Genomic DNA, 19,150 nt, shown 5'->3' on the forward strand with positions numbered 1-19,150 from the left:
ATCGTATGATAACGATTATTCAACAAAAAATCTTACGATAACAATTGTTCAATCAAATATTTAAAGATTATGATTATGAAATCTAAATCATATGATTACGAGTATTAATCGCTTATCGTATGATTACGATTATTCAACAAATCTTACGATAACAATTATTCAATGAAATATTTGCATGGTTAAGATTATATAATCAAAATGGTACGATTACGAGTGTTAATCGCTTATCGTATGATAACGATTATTCAAAAAAAAAATCTTACGATAACAATTATTCAATGAAATATCGCAAGATTATGATTATGAAATCAAAATCGTATGATTACGAGTATTAATCGCTTATTGTATGATTACGATTATGCAACCAAAAATCTTAAGATAACAATTATTCAATGAAATATCGCATGGTTATGATTATATAATCAAAATGGTACGATTACGAGTATTAATCGTTTATCGTATGATTACGATTATTCAACCAAAAATCTTACGATAACGATTATTCAATCAACAATCCTACGATTACGATTACGTTTAAAACAACAATCGCAACATCTTGGAATTATCATCTTCTAGTTATAAATGAATTATTAAAATGATGATGACAAAATACTATATATAAATACTACATATAAATGGTTTTCTAAGTATTCTGATCTGTAACTTGTACCACGTTGGGCGATATATATTAAAATCGAATTCTGTTCAATTTGCTAATTGCAGCCGCCCTTTGGCTGGACCCAGGTGAGATCCAGAGACTCCAAATATCTAATTGTTTATATATATCATAGATTAATTATTTCTTGGTAGTTCCGAATCGTTCACTCCACCCTCCGTAGGCCTGTTCGTCTCCTGACGGCGAGGATTCAATAGGGTATGTCTCACCCTCGTGAATTATTTCGTGATCCTGCAACAAAATTATTAATATATTAGTTATGCAGGTACTTTGTTCAATTTTCTTGCCACTGAAACCTAATTTAAGTCGGAAATCTTTGCTAGTGGTTTTAGCCTAACTTTTTAATCTGATATCAAATAATTTAAACGACAATTTATCTATATAAATAAAAAATGTAAGTGTTTGTTTGTTAAAAATCTTAAATCTCCGGAAATTCTTCACCGATTGCTTTGAAATGTTGACACAATCAACTCGAGCTATTGTTTCTCTGTCTGCACAGACAGACTGAACAACAGCAACGCGTGACTGGGTATAGCATTATTACTTACTTTAATATACGACTCGCATGCAGTCGAGTTTGCATCAGTAACATTGAAAGATTTTATCGACTTGTTTGGATAAAAAATGAAGATACAATTATACTTTCTTTAGTTTAAAAGTGCTGAAATCGCAATTATGTTTAGTTTATTTATAAAAAAAAACTTGTGCTCGTTTTGACGATTACAAACAGTGATTTGCCAATTTTGTCTTTACTAACATGTGCATTTAGAAGCAAGCAAATGACTTAGACAGGGCCGGCTCTGAGCCAGACCGTGCATGGCTCTAGTAAACACTTCAATGGCGCTGTGTTAGGTATTACCAGCGTCTTGGTTCCTTGGATCCTTGGCGCATTGGCAAGTCGACCCCAGGTGCGGACTACTCCAATTGCAACTGCGCACGGCCCTGGACTTGGTAGGTAGGTAAAACATGATAATAAATTTTGGTATTTCTTTAACAAATGCCAATGATATTTGTTGGATGGCACGCAGTCCGGCCCTATATGGGCGCAATTGGAGCAGTCCGCTCCGGACGCCGAATTGCCGAGGTGTTGATAAAATCTCACCTAACACATCGCCTTTGAGATTATTTTTCATAAAGCTGGCGCTACACGAAAACACGGACCCTCCAAATATTGTTGATTACAGTGATCTCATACTTGTCTCAGGGCCGGACCTAAAGAACATCTGAAGATTTATGCGTAGAGTTGGTATTGATAATAATACTAATGTGACATTTAATGCAGTTCCGCTATTACCTCGTTAAAAGTGATTCAAAGCGCCTTTTTTAAATGTCCCGCCCTAGTGACACGTGACACGTTCCGTCGGCTAATAAAATTTCCTCTATAAATCCGAGTTTTCCTGTGAACTGCAAGTCATGCTTTCATGATAATCAGATCATTACCAGAAAGCCAGAGAGAGACATTATCACTTACATTTCTTTAGAAATCTTCTCCAGTTGGATTCCTCACGCTTGCCAGATTAGTTAATTGCATTAATAATTTACGCACAGATTCCGGAACATATATATTAATAAACTTAATCTGTTGTTAACTGATTCGTGAAAGTGGCCAGAGAGAAATTAATGTCAGCGTGTGAGTATTAAAGCACATTGTTAGGTTTTTAATATAACACTTGATTTTTTTAAGAATACTAACCATTTACCATTTTTTGTTTCCTTCGCGAACTGCTCTTTCATGTTTAAAATAACCATAAATAATTTAAAACATTAAACATTTCAAATTTCAATACCTATAAAACACATATAAATTAATTTTTCGAAGAAAATTTCTTCTGAAAGTTTATCACTTTGTGATGTCATTATTTATTATTTTAAAACACAAATAAATTTGTTTACATCACTTTAATATTATATATAACCTCTACGTGTTTCATGAACAATGTTCACCTCATCATTACTTGCTCCTGACTTACATCACTTTAATATATATAGCCTCGACATGTTTCATGAACAATGTTCACCTCATCATTACTTGCTCCTGATGAGGTTAACATTGTTCATGAAGCGTGTAGAGGTTATATATATATTAAAGTGATGTAAACAAAGTTATTTGTGTTTTAATATATCATATAAATCATATATCTATATCAATATACCGCTATTTTCCTTCGGCTCGCTTCCTCCTTGAAGGGTTTTGAAAAATAACCTTCAAGTTCCCGCGCTTTTCATATTCTATCTAAGTACCTATCTGTCTATAGCTATATTAATAAAAATGTTAATTTTCGTTTGTTCAAAATCATAAATCTCCGTAAATTCATCACCGATTGCTTTGAAATTTTGACAAAACGTTGCATTCGAATACGAGTGAGTTTTTATATACCTATTTTATAAAGATGTCTCCTGTGATCAAGTTAATCGTAACACACATAATTTTGCCAAACCTAATATAGAATTATCAGTTGAGACTCATTGGAAAACCCTGTACCGTCAACTATGGCATCTTTACCTACTTCGGTTAACTTTACCTACGTCTACCTAGTGCTTGAAAAACTAAAATTCCTTGAAAGCAGAAAACGGTAGGTACTTTAATGACTGGTAGATAGTTTTTTGATGGACCTGGGAACTCTAAAAAAACTTTTCACTGGCAGCACTGCCTTAGTTGTCAAGACATTGAAGATTCGAAGTGCATGGCGTCATTTGCTGCTGGAGGTTCCTGTGCAAAATTTCATCATTTTTGTCGTAACTGCTGAGCAGAGGTGAGTAGAATTTATATATTTTAAGTAACATCCTCTTCTGAAGACGTAAAGTGATTTTCAAGCGTTTATTTTAAATGGTTATGAAGAAATTCGTCTAGGTAATGTTAGTTGACGATAGGTAAAGTTACCATTTTATGTTGAGTGGCAACTTGACCTATGAATAGGGTTGTCCAAATCATGAGAAATATTTATAATAATTTTTTGCACTTTTTTTCTTTATTTAACAATCTGATTTTATTTTCAGTGCTTAAATACTTGAGTATCAATTGTATAAAGCCGTTATTATGAAGAATTCAAAATATTTTTTTATTTATGTAGTTTTAAAAAAAATTATCCCATTGACAGATTTACTGTATTTTTAGGGCGATTAACTTTGTAGTAATTTTTTTATATACATTTTTTTTATTGTTTTAGGTTAATTCGGGATGCCACCTATACGGAGTAGAAGGCAACTTGGGGCTAGACCTTATAAAAATTACTCCGAAAAGATGATGTCTATTGCCATTGATTTGGTTAAAAAAAAAACAATTAATTCTTATGACGCAGAGAGGCAATTTGGTATCCCCCGTAGGACAATTGAAAAAAGGATAAAAAATTTACACACCGATAAACCTGGACCTAGGTTCAGATTCACGGAGGTAGAAGAATCTAAATTTGTTAAATTGTTAATAGCCGCATCAGAATTCGGTATGCCTTTGGCGCATTTGGAATTTCGTATGGTTGCTTATGAATACCTAACAAAAAATAACAGAGAGTATATATTTGATAATAAGCCTCCAGGCAACTGGTGGGTAAAAAGTTTTATAAAAAGACACGACAATGAATTAACTGTGAGGTCTACACAAAATATAAAAAAGCGCGAGCGGAAAAAACAATCGAAGAGTTCAAAATTTACTTTGAAAATTGAAAAGCATCCGTTGAAGGGTTGGCAACACGTCAGAATAAACAAATGTCAGTGATGACCCAGGCGCTGTATATTTCGCCGTGGGGTGAAGTATCCAGAGAGAATGAAGAAAATGAATGTTTTACCTGGAAAATCAGTTACGAGCTATTAATTGATAATCTAAATATAAACGCAACTAGAAAGAGAAATATTCAAAATATCAATGAAGAGGCAGTGACACAAAGAATCCCTAAAAAAAGCAATGATCGAGCATGATCATCTGACTTAGCTCTAAGAAAGAAACCTGAAATAAGAATCCTGTCGAACATTTTAATAAAAATAGGAGAAGAAGAAGAACCAAATGATACTAAAATGGAAGGGGGTGTTGAGCCGCAGATCGTGGATGAGCAGTAAATGTGGATTTTACTGGCCTACGACCGACGATGTCAGCATTATATTTGCTGTGGACATTGTAAAATTTTTACCGGAACCTGACAAAACTCGACGTGGTATCCTTTACTTTGACGTCAAATTTTTGCCCAAAGTTGAATAATGATACATTTGTTTTTATACTAATACTTTTTTTTTCATTAAAAAGTTACCAATACTTAATTATTCTTATTGCCAATACTATAAAAATTGTGTAAGATTTTATAATAAAACGTTTGGATAAACAAAATAAGATGGATCTTTTATATTAATGTTTCTGATATAGCTACCTACATAGTTTCAATTTTGGTGGCAGCCCTAACGAAAGTATTGCATTTGTATGGAAATGTAGTCAGAATGTCGGGCATCTTTACCCACTAAACAGTGTTGCCAGTAAAATGCTCTTTATTTTTGCAAAAAGCATAAAATCGAGATCGAAGCGTTGGAAGGAACACCAATTTTATCGATTTTATACATAAACTTTCAGTTTCATTGAGAAATTTTGAGTAGGTAAAGTTGCCAAGTTTGTGACTTCTTTACCTACCTCCTACTTTTATTATTAGTCGGTTAGTTTCACAGTTTTAAAGTCCAATGAGTAGATAAAATTAAAGTCATATCTTACTCTAACCTATCTAAAGCCATAGCATATCCAAAAGATGATTTTTTTTCGATTTATTAACTTTTTTATTGAAAAATTAGGTAAAGATGCCATAGTTGACGGTACCATAACTATATATTGCCTGTTAGTTGATGTCATACCTGATGCTTTCTCCCGTAAATCTATTCCTATTTTATCAATGGCTTACTAAAACCTATCCCAATTTTTCATTCTCTTTCTAAAACCTAACCTAACTTTCTCACCTTCTTCTTGTCGGCCGCCGTGTCCAGACTCCTGCTCCAGTAGCCGCCCCAACCAGAGTCTCCGTGGCCGGCATCATCGTGCTCGTAGTGATGCTGGTGCTGCGCGTGCTCGTAGTATATCACCTGGGGACACGCGCACACTTAACACATCACACGTGGGTTTAGTCACAACACAGTAAGCCAGGATTGTTAGGTTAGGTTAGGTGTTATGGATCAATCACTTATGTACAGTTTTATGGTTGCAGGTGAAGGCATAGATAATATAAACAATGTGTTATATGGCATATGGCATAGAAGCATGCCGATTGTGTAGATGAAAGCAGTCGATGTTGGCGACACTTTTATGTGCGCGGTTTTATACTTAGGTATTATCATTGTCCATATCACTTGTTTATATTATCTATCGGTGAAGGCGCGCCGCTGATAGCTCCGTTGTCATTTGTAAAAGTCAAATGAGAATCAAGATGGGTTCCTATTTATACCAGATTCTCCTACAATATACTTAATTATGTCAAAAGCTATTTAATGAAAAAATATGATTAAGTGTAAGGCAGAATAATTGCGTATAACATAATTTTACAGATCTCGTAGAAATAGCAGGCCAACTAGATTTAGTGTCCGGGCCTGGATTGAGGTGGTTTTGTTTAAACGGGGCTCTCAGCAGCAGCGTAGAATAGTTTTATTAACTTGTGTTAATGCATTTGTTGTAATGTTGGTATGCTTAGACATTTTATGTGTTTAAAATACAGTTAGGAGGACCGTATTTGATAACAAAAAGGTCAATTTTCAAGACCGTCTGATCCGATTATAAATTCAGTAATCGTACGATTCTGATTATTCAATCAGTAGGTAATCGTGCCTTTCCGATTATTCAATCAATCATATGTATTTCAACGATTATCGTAGGTACGTACATATGTACTATAAGTAATAGGGATATTGAGTATAAAATATTTATGCCTTAAAATACATGGATTCATAAGTTCTTACGCCGTTTATTATGTAAATTAAATTGTTTTATATGTTATGTATTTTAAATGAATAAAATATGAAAACACTTAATTAAAAAGATCAACAAAAGCTGATTGTGAATATATAAGTTTTATTACATATATTATTAATAAATCGCCAGTTAAACAGTAAATGAATTAAAGGCACTGTGATTGGTAGGCGGGTTCTGACTTCTGACAGAACTTGCAACGCTACCTCACGGGTCGGTCGGCCGCTTGCTTTAGAATTCGGACAATTTTGTGCAAAGTTGCGCTGCGTAGACTCGCACACGGTTCACCACTGCGGTACACAAATTATTTCAAAAGAAATCATATTTTTTGGAAATCTTGCTTTAATTTAAATTGAGATTCCTTGATTTCATGTCGACCCGGGTGGGATTGACTTTACTGTTAAAGGGGGTGACAGATTACGCTATAAGTTCAAAGCGTTTACATAACTCCATATTGCTCGCCATACAATCCCATACAGATATGCGCTGTGATCTGCTAGCCAGGCTATATTTGAAAATTATGGTCAGAACAATTTACGGAGCGCCGTAATTATGCGGCTGTCATTTGTCAAAGTGACAGATCCCATACAAATAAATGATATTCGGCGGCAGTTCCCCAATTGATCTGACCCCCTCTCCTGAGGAAGAAAGCAGCGTAGTGTGTCACCTCAATATATAATAAGTATATGCCACGCCCAAATTATGCCCACATAATGTAGCGTAATGTGTCTAAAGCTTAAGGCGAAGCTTAATGCCAAATCACTATTTTGATTAATTCTTTATAACGAATTGGTGTACATTATGAAAACCAAAAAATATGCTTTAGTTAAATTGAAGGTTTTCCTATCGCTTCGCTGGAGGAAAATACAAATAAAAAAATAAATTACTCAATAAAAAATATAAATGCAAACTACTACAAAAAATATTTTTTCAATGGAAATGTATGAACGCGTAAAGGAAACAACTTGTAAAAAATACAGTTTTATAGCTAAGATTATCTGTGACAGTTTCACTTGATTAACTTTATTGCTTTCTTATAAAATTATTTACAAATTAAGTAAAAACCAGTTTTTTGCTTGAAATCGAACGTTTCTAGACTCCGTTTGTCAAGCGATTTTAATGCCTATTACCTACGATATAAGGTATATAAGAATATACACATTTTTGGCTTGTAGCTTCCTCTTAAATCAACAAAACCGAGGTACGTATGACGTCACGCATACCCCGCCAGATTTGGAACATTTTAGCGGGCTTTGAAAATTATTTTAACTATGAAATCGATATTTGTAAAAAAATTCTTGTATATAAGTTAGAATGTGAACTTTTATTAAAAAATGACAGAATTTCATAAAGTTTTAAAGTTTACGACGTCTTTTTCATGGCAAAACCGCTAAAAAAAACCTTAAGATATTTTTAGATGCTTTTTTAAAGCATTATTACGTTCGTGTTACAAAGTACGTGTTTAAGTACGTTATTGGGTGAGTAACAGCCAATTCATATATTGATTTTAATCTACATATTATTAATGTCAACTACTCAACTGGTAATGTCAATGTGAACCACCCAGATTCAATAATAGGTAATGCGGACATTGAATGCAAATACACACAATAGCCAAAGCAATAGCACGCTAATGAGGTCTTAACACTTCAGTGTTGAGAGATTTGCACCTGAGTTCTGAGTACTTAGAGCCGGTATAAGTGCCGTAACAAGGTAAAAGTGCACATAATTTTTTTTGTGCGAATATTTTGAATTATACTGGACCGGTCCTGAGCCAAACGACGCCTGACGCAAGTAAAAACCTCAAAAACGCTCCGGCCCTGGAATTATACTACCGGACAAAATTTTATAACTTTTCGGTAGGTATCCCTAAAACCTCTCCAACGGCGAGCTTTGGCGTCATGAAATTTTTACAGTTTTTCCTGGCTATTAATGTAACATTTTCAGCTTACGATGTTCGATGCTCTTGTAATTTGAGCTATGGAGATTTTAAATATTATATAACACACCTAAACATAAGCCCTGTAATTTTTCCAAAAAGATTTTCATTCTGTTTTTATAAAATGTTATTGCTTTTTAAAACATCACGGGATAGTCCAAATTATTGACAAATCAGTACCATTTTTGAAAATGACAATTTAAATAATTCTCTATTAAAAATATTATATTCTTCACGCATTCAGTTTTAATTTTAAAAACGACACTTAAATTCTAAGCAAATCCGAGTTCCAGAGATAAAAAAAATATGTGGTTAAACTTTTTTTCACTAGACATACTTAGAGGAGTTTTTTTTAAATATAAATATGTCTTCGTTGAGTTCGCTGACCCATATTGACATTGTCTGCCGATCTCGGAACCAGCGAATAGATTGCAGACAGCAGAAGCAGGAGTACAGAAAGCAGATAGAGGTGACTGCATCTTTCTGCGCAGTCGTGCACTTCGTATTAGCACAAAACTAGCGACGCGATAGGCCAATTATTAAGTCTATTGTGTTGCCATTATCACTATTAGGTAGGTACTACAATGCTGATACTTTGGTAATGGCAAGGTGATGTTTTTCTACTAGAAACAGTGGTCCAAAAATGCAATGGGTTTTAAACGTTTTTCATATGATTTTAAGAGTTTCTAAGAGTTTTGCAAGAGTTTTCTAGGGTTTCCAAAGAGGTTTTAGAGTTTTCTATCATTTTTCAGGGGGCTCGAAGGTTTTCCATGGAGTTTTAGAGATTTCACTGTTTTTTCAGGGAGTTTGAATGGTTTCCATGAGGTTTTAAGAGTTTATAATAGTTTTACAAGGGTTTTCCAGAGTTTCCATGGAGGTTTTAGAATTTTAAATGTATTTTTCAGGATGTTTGAAGGGTTTTCATAAGTTCCTAATAGTTTTGCAAGGGTTTTCTAGGGTTTTATGTTTTAAATGATTTTTCAGGGGGTTTAAAGGATTTTCACGATGTTTTTAAGAGTTTCCAATTGTAGTTGTTTGTTAAAAATTGAGGTCATACTTAAAATCTATTGCTAATAAACTTAATAGACAGGAATATACTCTCACATTCACACTATTCCCCGTATCGTCCTTGTCAAGACCATCAATTAGAAAAAGAAGAAGATTTCCCAACCTTCCTCTTCCATAAGTCAACAGAAGGCAAATTATTATAAGCAATAATTAGTCGCCTGAAATATCCGTTTAAATTGAAAATATCTCCCGAGTAAAAATAAATACCGCCGCCGGGAAATAAAAAAAATAATCAAGAGAAGGCAGTAAAAAGAAAATACAAATACCTCTGCACTACTTTTTATGTAAAGCTTTTATAAAAAGTTATAATCCCTCAAAAACCGTAAAAACCTAAAATAACTACATCTTTTTGTAGTTTTTTGTACAATGTTACTTACAAAGGTACTTTATATAATCGAGTAGATAAAAGGTGATTTTTTAAAACAAATCGGCATTAAAAATCTACAAATGATAAATAGCTTGTATTTTTAAGTTGTATAAATCTAAAATCACATCTTTTTAGTAGTTTTCTTACAAACTGTACAGGCAAATGAACTTTCTGTAGTTGAAGGTAGATACCGTACATGATTGGAGATGGCAAATGGGTAGCCCCGTACAACGCGCATTGGATCAGACGGTATGGAATGTTTTTATGACCCCGTGACACAGATTCGTCATGATATGCGAGTATTTGGGCGGAATTCATCAATGGAAGAGTTTCTCCGAACTCGAAAGTCCACACACAAAAATATTAAAATATGCAAGTAGGCGCATTCACGAAAATATAAACAGGCAATAATAATATTACGTACTTTTAAAACATTGCTGAATCATCGTAGGTATGTCGAAGATGCGAGACTTAAAAATAATGCAAAAATAAGCCCCTCACTAGATAAAACAAATTGGTCATAAAAACCATAGAAATGCCAATATATAGACAGTAAAATTCTCACGCGGAACCTACTTATTATACTTCACACCAATGAAAAACTCCGAAAGTTTATACCATAGACTTTCAGAGCTTTTCATTGGTGGATATAGTTAGCCAATCAAATGACGTCACAATATTCACGGTTTCAATTTTCGATCGGAATTATATCCTCCTGAACTAATGTCTTTAGATTTACAAATAGAAATATATTTTTATGCAGCCTTTAAAAAATAATTGGTATCGCATAAGAGTCCAAACTGCTCTCAACTGTCTGGAAAGAGAAGGGTGGGAAGTCCCTGGGCTTTGGATCTGGTTACTAGACACGGCTTAAGCCATTTCAAGCGGCTTTTCAATTTTGAATGGTGCTCTTTCACCGGGGCTATACTGAGAGTATCAATAAATTTGAAAACGAATAAATAAAGGTGAAAAAATATAATAAGCAGTAATAATTGTTGATTGAAGTACTGGTATATATAGGTATAATTATTTGGCGTATTGGAAATAAGCCGACATAGCTCAGTGGTCCAGAGCACCTGAGCGGATATCAGAAGGTGTGGGTTCAATTCCCGTCGGCGGCATTTATTTTTACGAGGGAGAAATTTTCAATTTGTACGGATATTTCAAGCGACTAATTATTGCTTATAATAATTTGTTATCCTTTGTGCTATGCATAAAAAAATATAAACATATAATATTAAAAAAATATATTATTAAAAAAAAAAATAACCTAGTCCGATTATTAATCGCATAATCGTATTCTTCAAAATGGTAATCGTTGCATCACTAAATTAACCCAATTTATGTCTTCAACAACTCTGAATTGAGTCGTACAAACGACATAATAGTGCACAAAACGACTAACCTCAAAATAATTGCACCATAAATTGACGCAACATTTCTTTTTACTTACTAAAACAGAACTGTTTATTTTTAAAATTAAGGTCCGTTCACACTGCCGACACGTGGTTGCAGTTGCGAGTTGCGACACCGCTGCGTCAAAGTGCCTACTTATTTTTTACCGTACGCAATAATTAATTGTCGTGAGTTGTTTTCTTGTTGGACGAGTTGGAGATTGGAGATGTTACTTGACGGCTTTCTCCGGAGATTGGAGATGCGCCATGACCTTGTCTGATCCGACTCAGGTATACATTAAACATGGCACGAAGTTATGAAATTTGTTGTGCGGTAGGGCTCCGTAGTTAGCTTTAAAAAAGAATGTTTGAAAGTGATTTATGTGAATTCGAATGTTAGAGGGAGGGCGCTAATATAAATAAATAATTCTTATAATTGTGATAATCTCTAAATAGTATAAAATAATCTGATGTGCGCTTAGTTCTTCTAAACTACGCCAAAGATTTTGATCGGGTTTTCACTATTATTTAGAGAACTTCTTGCGGAAGGTTTCTATATATATAATACATATTGTATAATTATTTTAGTTTCTTTCTCCAAATTGCTGGTTCAAAAAATCACACGCGATTTTAATTGTGTAATTCGGCTATATTTTTTAGCAATATTATCCGTCCGGCTCGAAGGACCACATGTATAATTATTTTAGGTTCTTCTCAACGGACTGAGATGTTGTTTTTTGTGAAGTGAAAATGCAGAAGAGATGCTACAAATATTAACTTGCTTAACAATATACTTTTCATATTTATTTTACTAACATCAACAATGTTATTAAATATTGTTCCGCCTGTACTTTCATAGTGCCTTAAGCACCTATCTTATACGCTTTTTATTATACAGGGTTTTCCAATAAGAGGTGTTATTTTGATATTCAATCGTAAAAGATCAATGGTTTCGTTGCTTGTGTGGCACGTAGGGCCGTATTGTTCAAAGTAAACGTTGTCCAGATCAATACCATTCAATTCCGGCCATAAAAAATCATTAATCATCTCTCGATAGCGCAATCCATTCACCGTAACTGTTGCTCCAGCCTCATTTTCGAAAAAGTAAGGTCCAATGACTCCGTCGGACCATAAACCGCACCAAACAGTCACACGTTGAGGATAGAGAGGCTTTTCAACAATAACTCTTGGGTTTTCCGAGCCCCAGATGCGACAATTTTGCTTATTGACGAAGCCACCGAGGTGGAAATGGGCCTCATCACTCAAGATGATTTGCATTTGATTCATTCAAGTGAATTTTAATAATTTAAATGCGTTGTTGAAGCGTGTATCGTTCCATTTTTATTAATGGCGTAGTTTCTACTTGTCAAATGTCAAAAAATGACAGCTTCAAAAGTAACATCTACCGAAATAGCGGGCTATTCAAAATAACAACTTTATTGGAAAACTCTATATATTATTTATTGAACGATATCTAGTATTATACCTGCTTATATTATCTGTACTCGGCCTATTATGCTATGTAATATACACTCATTATTGTACTCCTGATCAGCTTACCTTAAGCATTGTATACACGTAAAAGCCTTCGTGGCGTGAATAAATAAATAAATAAAATAAAAAATAAATCCCCACGCCCTTTTTACATCTCTTAAAACAGAATTTTGAAACTTCTTGGTGAAATTTTACACACTTGACGTTCAAAACAAGAGGAAATTTACAATTTACATATGATTACGAAAAATTCTAAATAATTTCTGGGTAATGCCCGGGATTTCAGCTAGTACTTAATAAAAGTTTCTCCCATAACTAAAAAATAAAATTTATAAAAAAAATGTCAGCACGCCACTGAAATAATTATTTAAAATACGTTATCATTTATCATTAATCAATATAGCGATAGATTTATGAAAGTTATAGTATTAAATTATCAGGAAATATTCATCGGCTAAAAAAGCGCCCGATCTCAGAAGATTATGTTAGGTTAGGTTAATATTTTCGACAACATTATCATATTAATTAATTATATATTATAAAAGCAGATATCACTCGTCTTACATGTAAACAAAACACAAACGCTCACAAATATACATTAAACACACCATAGAAACTAAAACACACAAACATACATCGTTTTGTTCATAGATAATTGAAAAATAGAGAGATATGGTATGGAATCATGTTTATGTGCGTGGCTTTATACCAGTAATGGTTCATGGCCAATCTCTCTTGTTTCTGTTATCTGTGATTTTACATTTATATCACTTTTCTGACATCTTCACATGTCCCTTTCGTCTTTTTTCCTTGCGGTTGCTTCGTTCCTTTAAACTTTCTCCTGTTTAAACCCAGCATGATGTTCTGCAATCGACTTATTTTTACTTACATTTAACCAGATAAAACAGAACAGCGACAAAGCAAAACACGATAAAACTATAGGTTAGGTTAGTTTAGATTAGGTTAGGTTCCTTTTTCCTTCACTTTTTCTTCACTATTCTTCCTAAGTTTTGTCATGAAACTAGACAAAACAATTGCATACCAAAATATTTCTTACTTTTTGTGGAGAGTGTCCCTTTTTAAGATCTATCCAGAATCTGGCGATGTTGATGGCCAGGCCTGCCAGGGCGATGGCGAAGAACTTGACTTGGAGATGGGCGGAAAGCAGTTGGAGGAGCAGGCCGATCTTAGCCTTCAGGACTGCTCCGAGGAGCAACAGCTTCAAGATCGCCTTCTTCTTCTTCTTCTTTTTGCCACGGCCGTCTGAAGATGATTAAATATTGATTACAAATATTCTTGAACAGTTTCAAATTTTCTCTAAAAAAACATCGTTAGTGTGCTCCACTGTTGAGTTTGACCCTCTGATCTTGATCCTTTAATTATTCGAAAAATGGCGTTCTATAACTACGTACTTCTCAAAATACACAGTTTAATTTGATCATAGCCTATTTCATCATTGGGGATGTTGTGTTGAGGATATTTTTATTGCAAGGAATGAGATAAAGATATTGCAGGAATTTGGGGGTTAGTGTGTCCAAGAGTATGAAGACCCTCGGAAGACCCTGCTAAATCACCAAATATAACGAATTACTCGGAGTAAACTATGACAGAGGTGTTGGTAATCCAAGAATTGCTCCCTTGGCGGCGGTACCTATACCCGATTCTCAAATTAGCTGGTAGACAAAACATAGAACGGTGTTCATTAAATTTAGAAAGGGCCTCTTCAAAAATCATTTCCCCCCGTCCTTTCCACAAAAGGATCCTCCGCCCAGCATCCTCAGCATCATCAAAATATCTGTGACATCAGGATCTCCAGCACACGAACTAATCATATAGACAACCAGTTGTTTTTGCGTGATTGATTATTATCCAAATATAAATAAGAAAGATATGTTTGGGGCAGTTGGTATATCTCTTGTTAGTTTTAAAAAAAAATTTTACCGGTACAATAAACTGGTCACTTTAAATTAGGCTTCAAGTTTGTTATCTTTTATCATCGGAATTCAAATCAGACAAAAAAGGATTTAAGAAATCAGATATAATCCTCTACCTACTGTTATGGAGGTCAACAACATAAATTTACAGTTATTAGCGAGTATGCGATCACATAATATTATTCGCAATACAATTTGTGTTCTCTCTTAACAAGAGTTCCAAGTTATAACTACTACTCTATTAATTTACTGTTAACTCTAATTAATTTAACTACTGTGGGCTTTATTTTTATTAATGATGCAAGAACTATGGAGGACCGCTAAAGAAACGCTATAATTTGAAAATCCTAAATGAGGCAAGAACTAAAAAATAGTTGAAATTGGTACTTTATTAAGTTTGGCATGCAAAAAGTGATTGGTACCTACTTGATGCGAATTATTGTAGAATATATGAGAAAATTTCATATCTGTTCGTCATCAGATGATAGGCATAGGCAGTACACTCACCTTTTCTTGGAGTATAGAAGAAAATCTTTCAATGTTCTTGTGATTAATTCAAGATTTGTTATTCTTTGCCGCGATGGCTAAATCCATCCAACCAATACAAATGAAACAATATCCACATTTTGCGTAATATTGGGTTTTGAAATGAGGAGAATTATGGTTGGTTCCTACAGGGATGTCATTTATCCAGTTAGTATCTCTCACTAACGGTCCTTACTAGTTGGAAATTGTTTGAAAAATAGAACAGAAAATTTTGTAAGTTCGAGTGCTTTTGTTTTGAACTCGAGAAGGAAAAAGACTAACGTTGAAGCAGGCTATTCGTTTTTGACAGAAATAGCATTTTCTCACTTGTTTGTCGTTTGATGGCCATGTTTCGCGGTGTGAATTATTGTTGTGCTTTCGTTAAAACTATAACAAGTGGTGAGTGATTTTGATATCCCCTTTCATTCGTATACCTCGTTTTGTGCCCTACATCTACTTTCACCCAATTTCATTAAATACCATTATCGTCATTTTAGTTGTTTTATGATCCATTTTCTAGTTCATCTAAGATGTATGTCTTTTATTTGTGGTTTCGGATGCAACATCGAAGAGATAGAACTTAAATTACCACTAATGGCCATACATTTTCAACGATATACTGCTTTCCACAGTTTTATAATCTAAGGTTTCTAGAATCTCACACCTCATACAAGAATCAGTTCTAGCGTACGTATATATTTTTGATAGAGCTATAAATAGTCTACTTTCTAGTAAATATAATTTTTTAACTGGACTAAAAATTTCATGCCAATAAAATCATCCAAACTGCTGAGAACTTTAATACCATTTGCATGCATTAAACTTGAAAGAGTTCTGAAGAGGTCAGATATTCTATTTATTATCTGTTACTTCGTTCATCTACATCTCAGAATTAAGATTATGAGATAGCTGCAAAGATTCTACATAAATTAAAACATAACAAATAATCATGTTTGAAGTACAAAAAAACCACAACCCAGCAAATGAAAATAATATTTTTGTAGGTTAAAAAAATCTGATTGAATCTATCATTTAACGCAAGTTTTTGTTACAAATAATAGCATATTGTGTCAATTCATTTTTTGTAAGAATTGTTAACATATTGTGGAGTTATTGGCCAGAGCAATTAGACATGCTGATGTTTTTTAAACATTCTGCAGGTTTTCTCAAATAATTATTTAAGCTAATTTTCTTTAATTTTTCACTCAATTTACTAAGGACGGGTTATTTCACGGAATTTGAACATTTCATCAAATTTCCAAGTTTATTTTTGTTTAAGTTTTGTGAAGTTTCTATTCAAGTTCTGTTTTTATATCATTATTGGCCAGTTTTTTCACAAAACTGAAATAATAACCGAACTTGAATAGAACCTTCAACTAACTTGAAAATAAACTTTGAAATTCGACAAATTGTTTAAATTCTCCGAAACAACCTATCCTTAATGAACTTATCTATTATTATTTATTACTTATTATTTATTTATTATTATTATTAATTACTTAATTATTGCTATGTTGATAACGCGTGGCAGTCGTTTTGCTCTTTACAGGTTGCCAAAATCGAAACAGCTGTAACGCACAAAAATAAAATTTATAGCAAAACTTTCATATTTATAAAAAATTGCAAGCGTGGTACTTTGTAAATATCTTTCCATTTGCTCAGTTTCCACCAGATAACTAATCATCATGCCCCCTAACCTCCTACTTCCTTGTTCTCCTGTTCCCCTTCCCGCTTTACTCGGGTTTTGCCGGGACCGACCAGTTCTTGGTCTAGCGACATGCCCCCGAGCAGTCCATTTTGCTGTTCGAGCATCCCGAATTGCTGCAGGGTGGCTGCATTCTCTTGCAGTTTCACTCCTTCCGTCTTCTCCTTCTTCTCTGAACCTTTTTCCATCTCCATCGGCATCTCCTGCTGCTGTTGATGGATGTGCACGTTAGCTGGCTTCTTCTTCTTCTTCATCTTCTTCTTTTTGTCTTGCATCATGCCCTGATTTGCGGATATTGTGATGGAGTCGATTCCACCGCCGCCGCTCTCCTTCTTTCTGGCAAAGGATCTAAAACAAACAAAAAACGTAATTTAGAAAACTTTATACCTAACCAAGAATCTATCTCACCCCTTCCGCCTTTTCCATTTGGTTTCGTTAGAGTTTCGAAGCCAAGTGGTGCGACATCTTAATTATCTACCATTTCTTCCACCAACCTTTTCTCGGATTCTGAGTTTGGAAATCTTGTGTTTTGTATTTATCTTATTTTTTTTATTTAGGTGCATGTAAAATTTTTGCAACAATAGCTATTAAATGAAGATTGGGTATTTTGAGGATGTAGATACACACATTAAAGATTTTATCTTCTTTGTTTATTTTAAACTCAAAAAAATCCTACTAACCTAGTTTTTAGTTTCATCACTTTTCATGACATTACACCACCTTTTAAAGGTGTGGTGAGTTGTCATTTTTATGAGTTACCCGTCACCATCTAGGATGTATGTAATTTTATCACGTTTTTGGGCTTAAAGTTTTGATACAGTCCATTTATCTACGAGTATATCTCCTTCTTCAAAGATGGCAAAGAGAAATTATTTTCTTTTGAACATTTTCCTTCGTGGAATCAATCTTTAAAAAAGCTATCCCTTATGACCCGAACGCGCCAAAGGCGATACCGTTGATCTATCGACGCAGTGTTTAAACTCGATATTTTTAACGCTCACTACAAAACTGTAGAAATGATCCCCTTTTCACAAATATAAAATGAAATATATAAAAATCACGTATCATTGTATTCGAACCAGAGATGTGCTTTATTTCAAATAAATCCATTTCAACATGTTTCGTGAACCAAGTTCACATCATCAGGAGCACAAGTATACTAAAGTTATAATTAAAAATTAGGTCTAGAAAGAAAAGGTAGAAGGAGCGGGGAAGGGTAAGAGTGGGGGAGGGTTATTCAAAGTAGGAATTAAAATGTCATTAATATCGAAAGTATGGTCCTTTCGATATTAATTCAGGTTTTAAAATACTACATTCTGGTTACAAGGTATCTCAAATCAATAATTTTGAAATCTTAGAAATAAGAAAACAAGTGAATATGAAAGCAGATATTATTAATAAACAAAAATTTTTTATAAACCCCATTTTAAATATTTTCCCAATTACCCGGTCTTTCCCGTCTAATGACATTTTAATTCCTACTTTGAATAACCCTCCCCCACTCTTACCCCTCCCCGCTCCTTCTACCTCTTCTTTCTAGACCTAATTTTTAATTATAACTTTAGTATACTTGTGCTCCTGATGATGTGAACTTGGTTCACGAAACGTGTTGAGATTTTGTATCGAAATAAAGTGATGTAAACTAAGTTATTTGTGTTTTAATAAAAAATAAATAATGCCATCACAAAGTGAAAAGCAGTTAGAAGAAGTTTTCTTCGAAAAATTAAATCCATTTCAAATGGAAATGTAAAATGCAAAATGGGTATTTTCCATTTTGCATTTTAAATGCTTTTCTAAAAACCATTTTGCATTTAAATGCTTTTTTCAATGCATTTTCCATTTTAAATACTTTTTCGCAACATTCTTCCTACTATCTCCACGCATCTTTTTTTCATAAGCCCCAAATATTAGTCGGTCCTCAACCTCGCTATGAGAGATAACTTACATTTGTCAAGTTGCTCCCTGGTAATTGAGTGATACCATTACAAAAAATACTGATTCAAATACTGAACATGGAGCCAAGACGCTGTAGGTAATATTAAATGTTAGATAGCAGTTTCTATGGTTTTATGTTGGCAACATAAGTCCCGCGCAAATTTTTTGTGGTTTCATAATCTGTAGT

The 19,150-nt window shown here is 33.8% G+C and overlaps 1 protein-coding gene across 1 annotated transcript in view; it reads right to left on the reverse strand.

Moving 5' to 3' along the window:
* Positions 1-796: 796 nt before the first annotated feature.
* Positions 797-19,150, reverse strand: part of LOC149410804 (uncharacterized) — a 40,233-nt gene continuing 21,879 nt past the window's right edge. Inside the window, exons 3-6 of the mRNA XM_089648343.1 lie at positions 17,021-17,376; positions 13,922-14,127; positions 5,603-5,725; positions 797-907 (exon numbers count right to left, since the gene is read on the reverse strand). Coding sequence (XP_089504469.1) covers positions 797-907; positions 5,603-5,725; positions 13,922-14,127; positions 17,021-17,376 — 796 coding nt within the window. The remainder of the gene's footprint in view (positions 908-5,602; positions 5,726-13,921; positions 14,128-17,020; positions 17,377-19,150) is intronic.

Source organism: Hesperophylax consimilis, chromosome 27 (genome assembly GCF_061612785.1).
Source record: "Hesperophylax consimilis isolate HC1 chromosome 27, BYU_Hcon_1.0, whole genome shotgun sequence".
NCBI classification, from domain to species: Eukaryota; Metazoa; Arthropoda; class Insecta; order Trichoptera; family Limnephilidae; genus Hesperophylax; species Hesperophylax consimilis.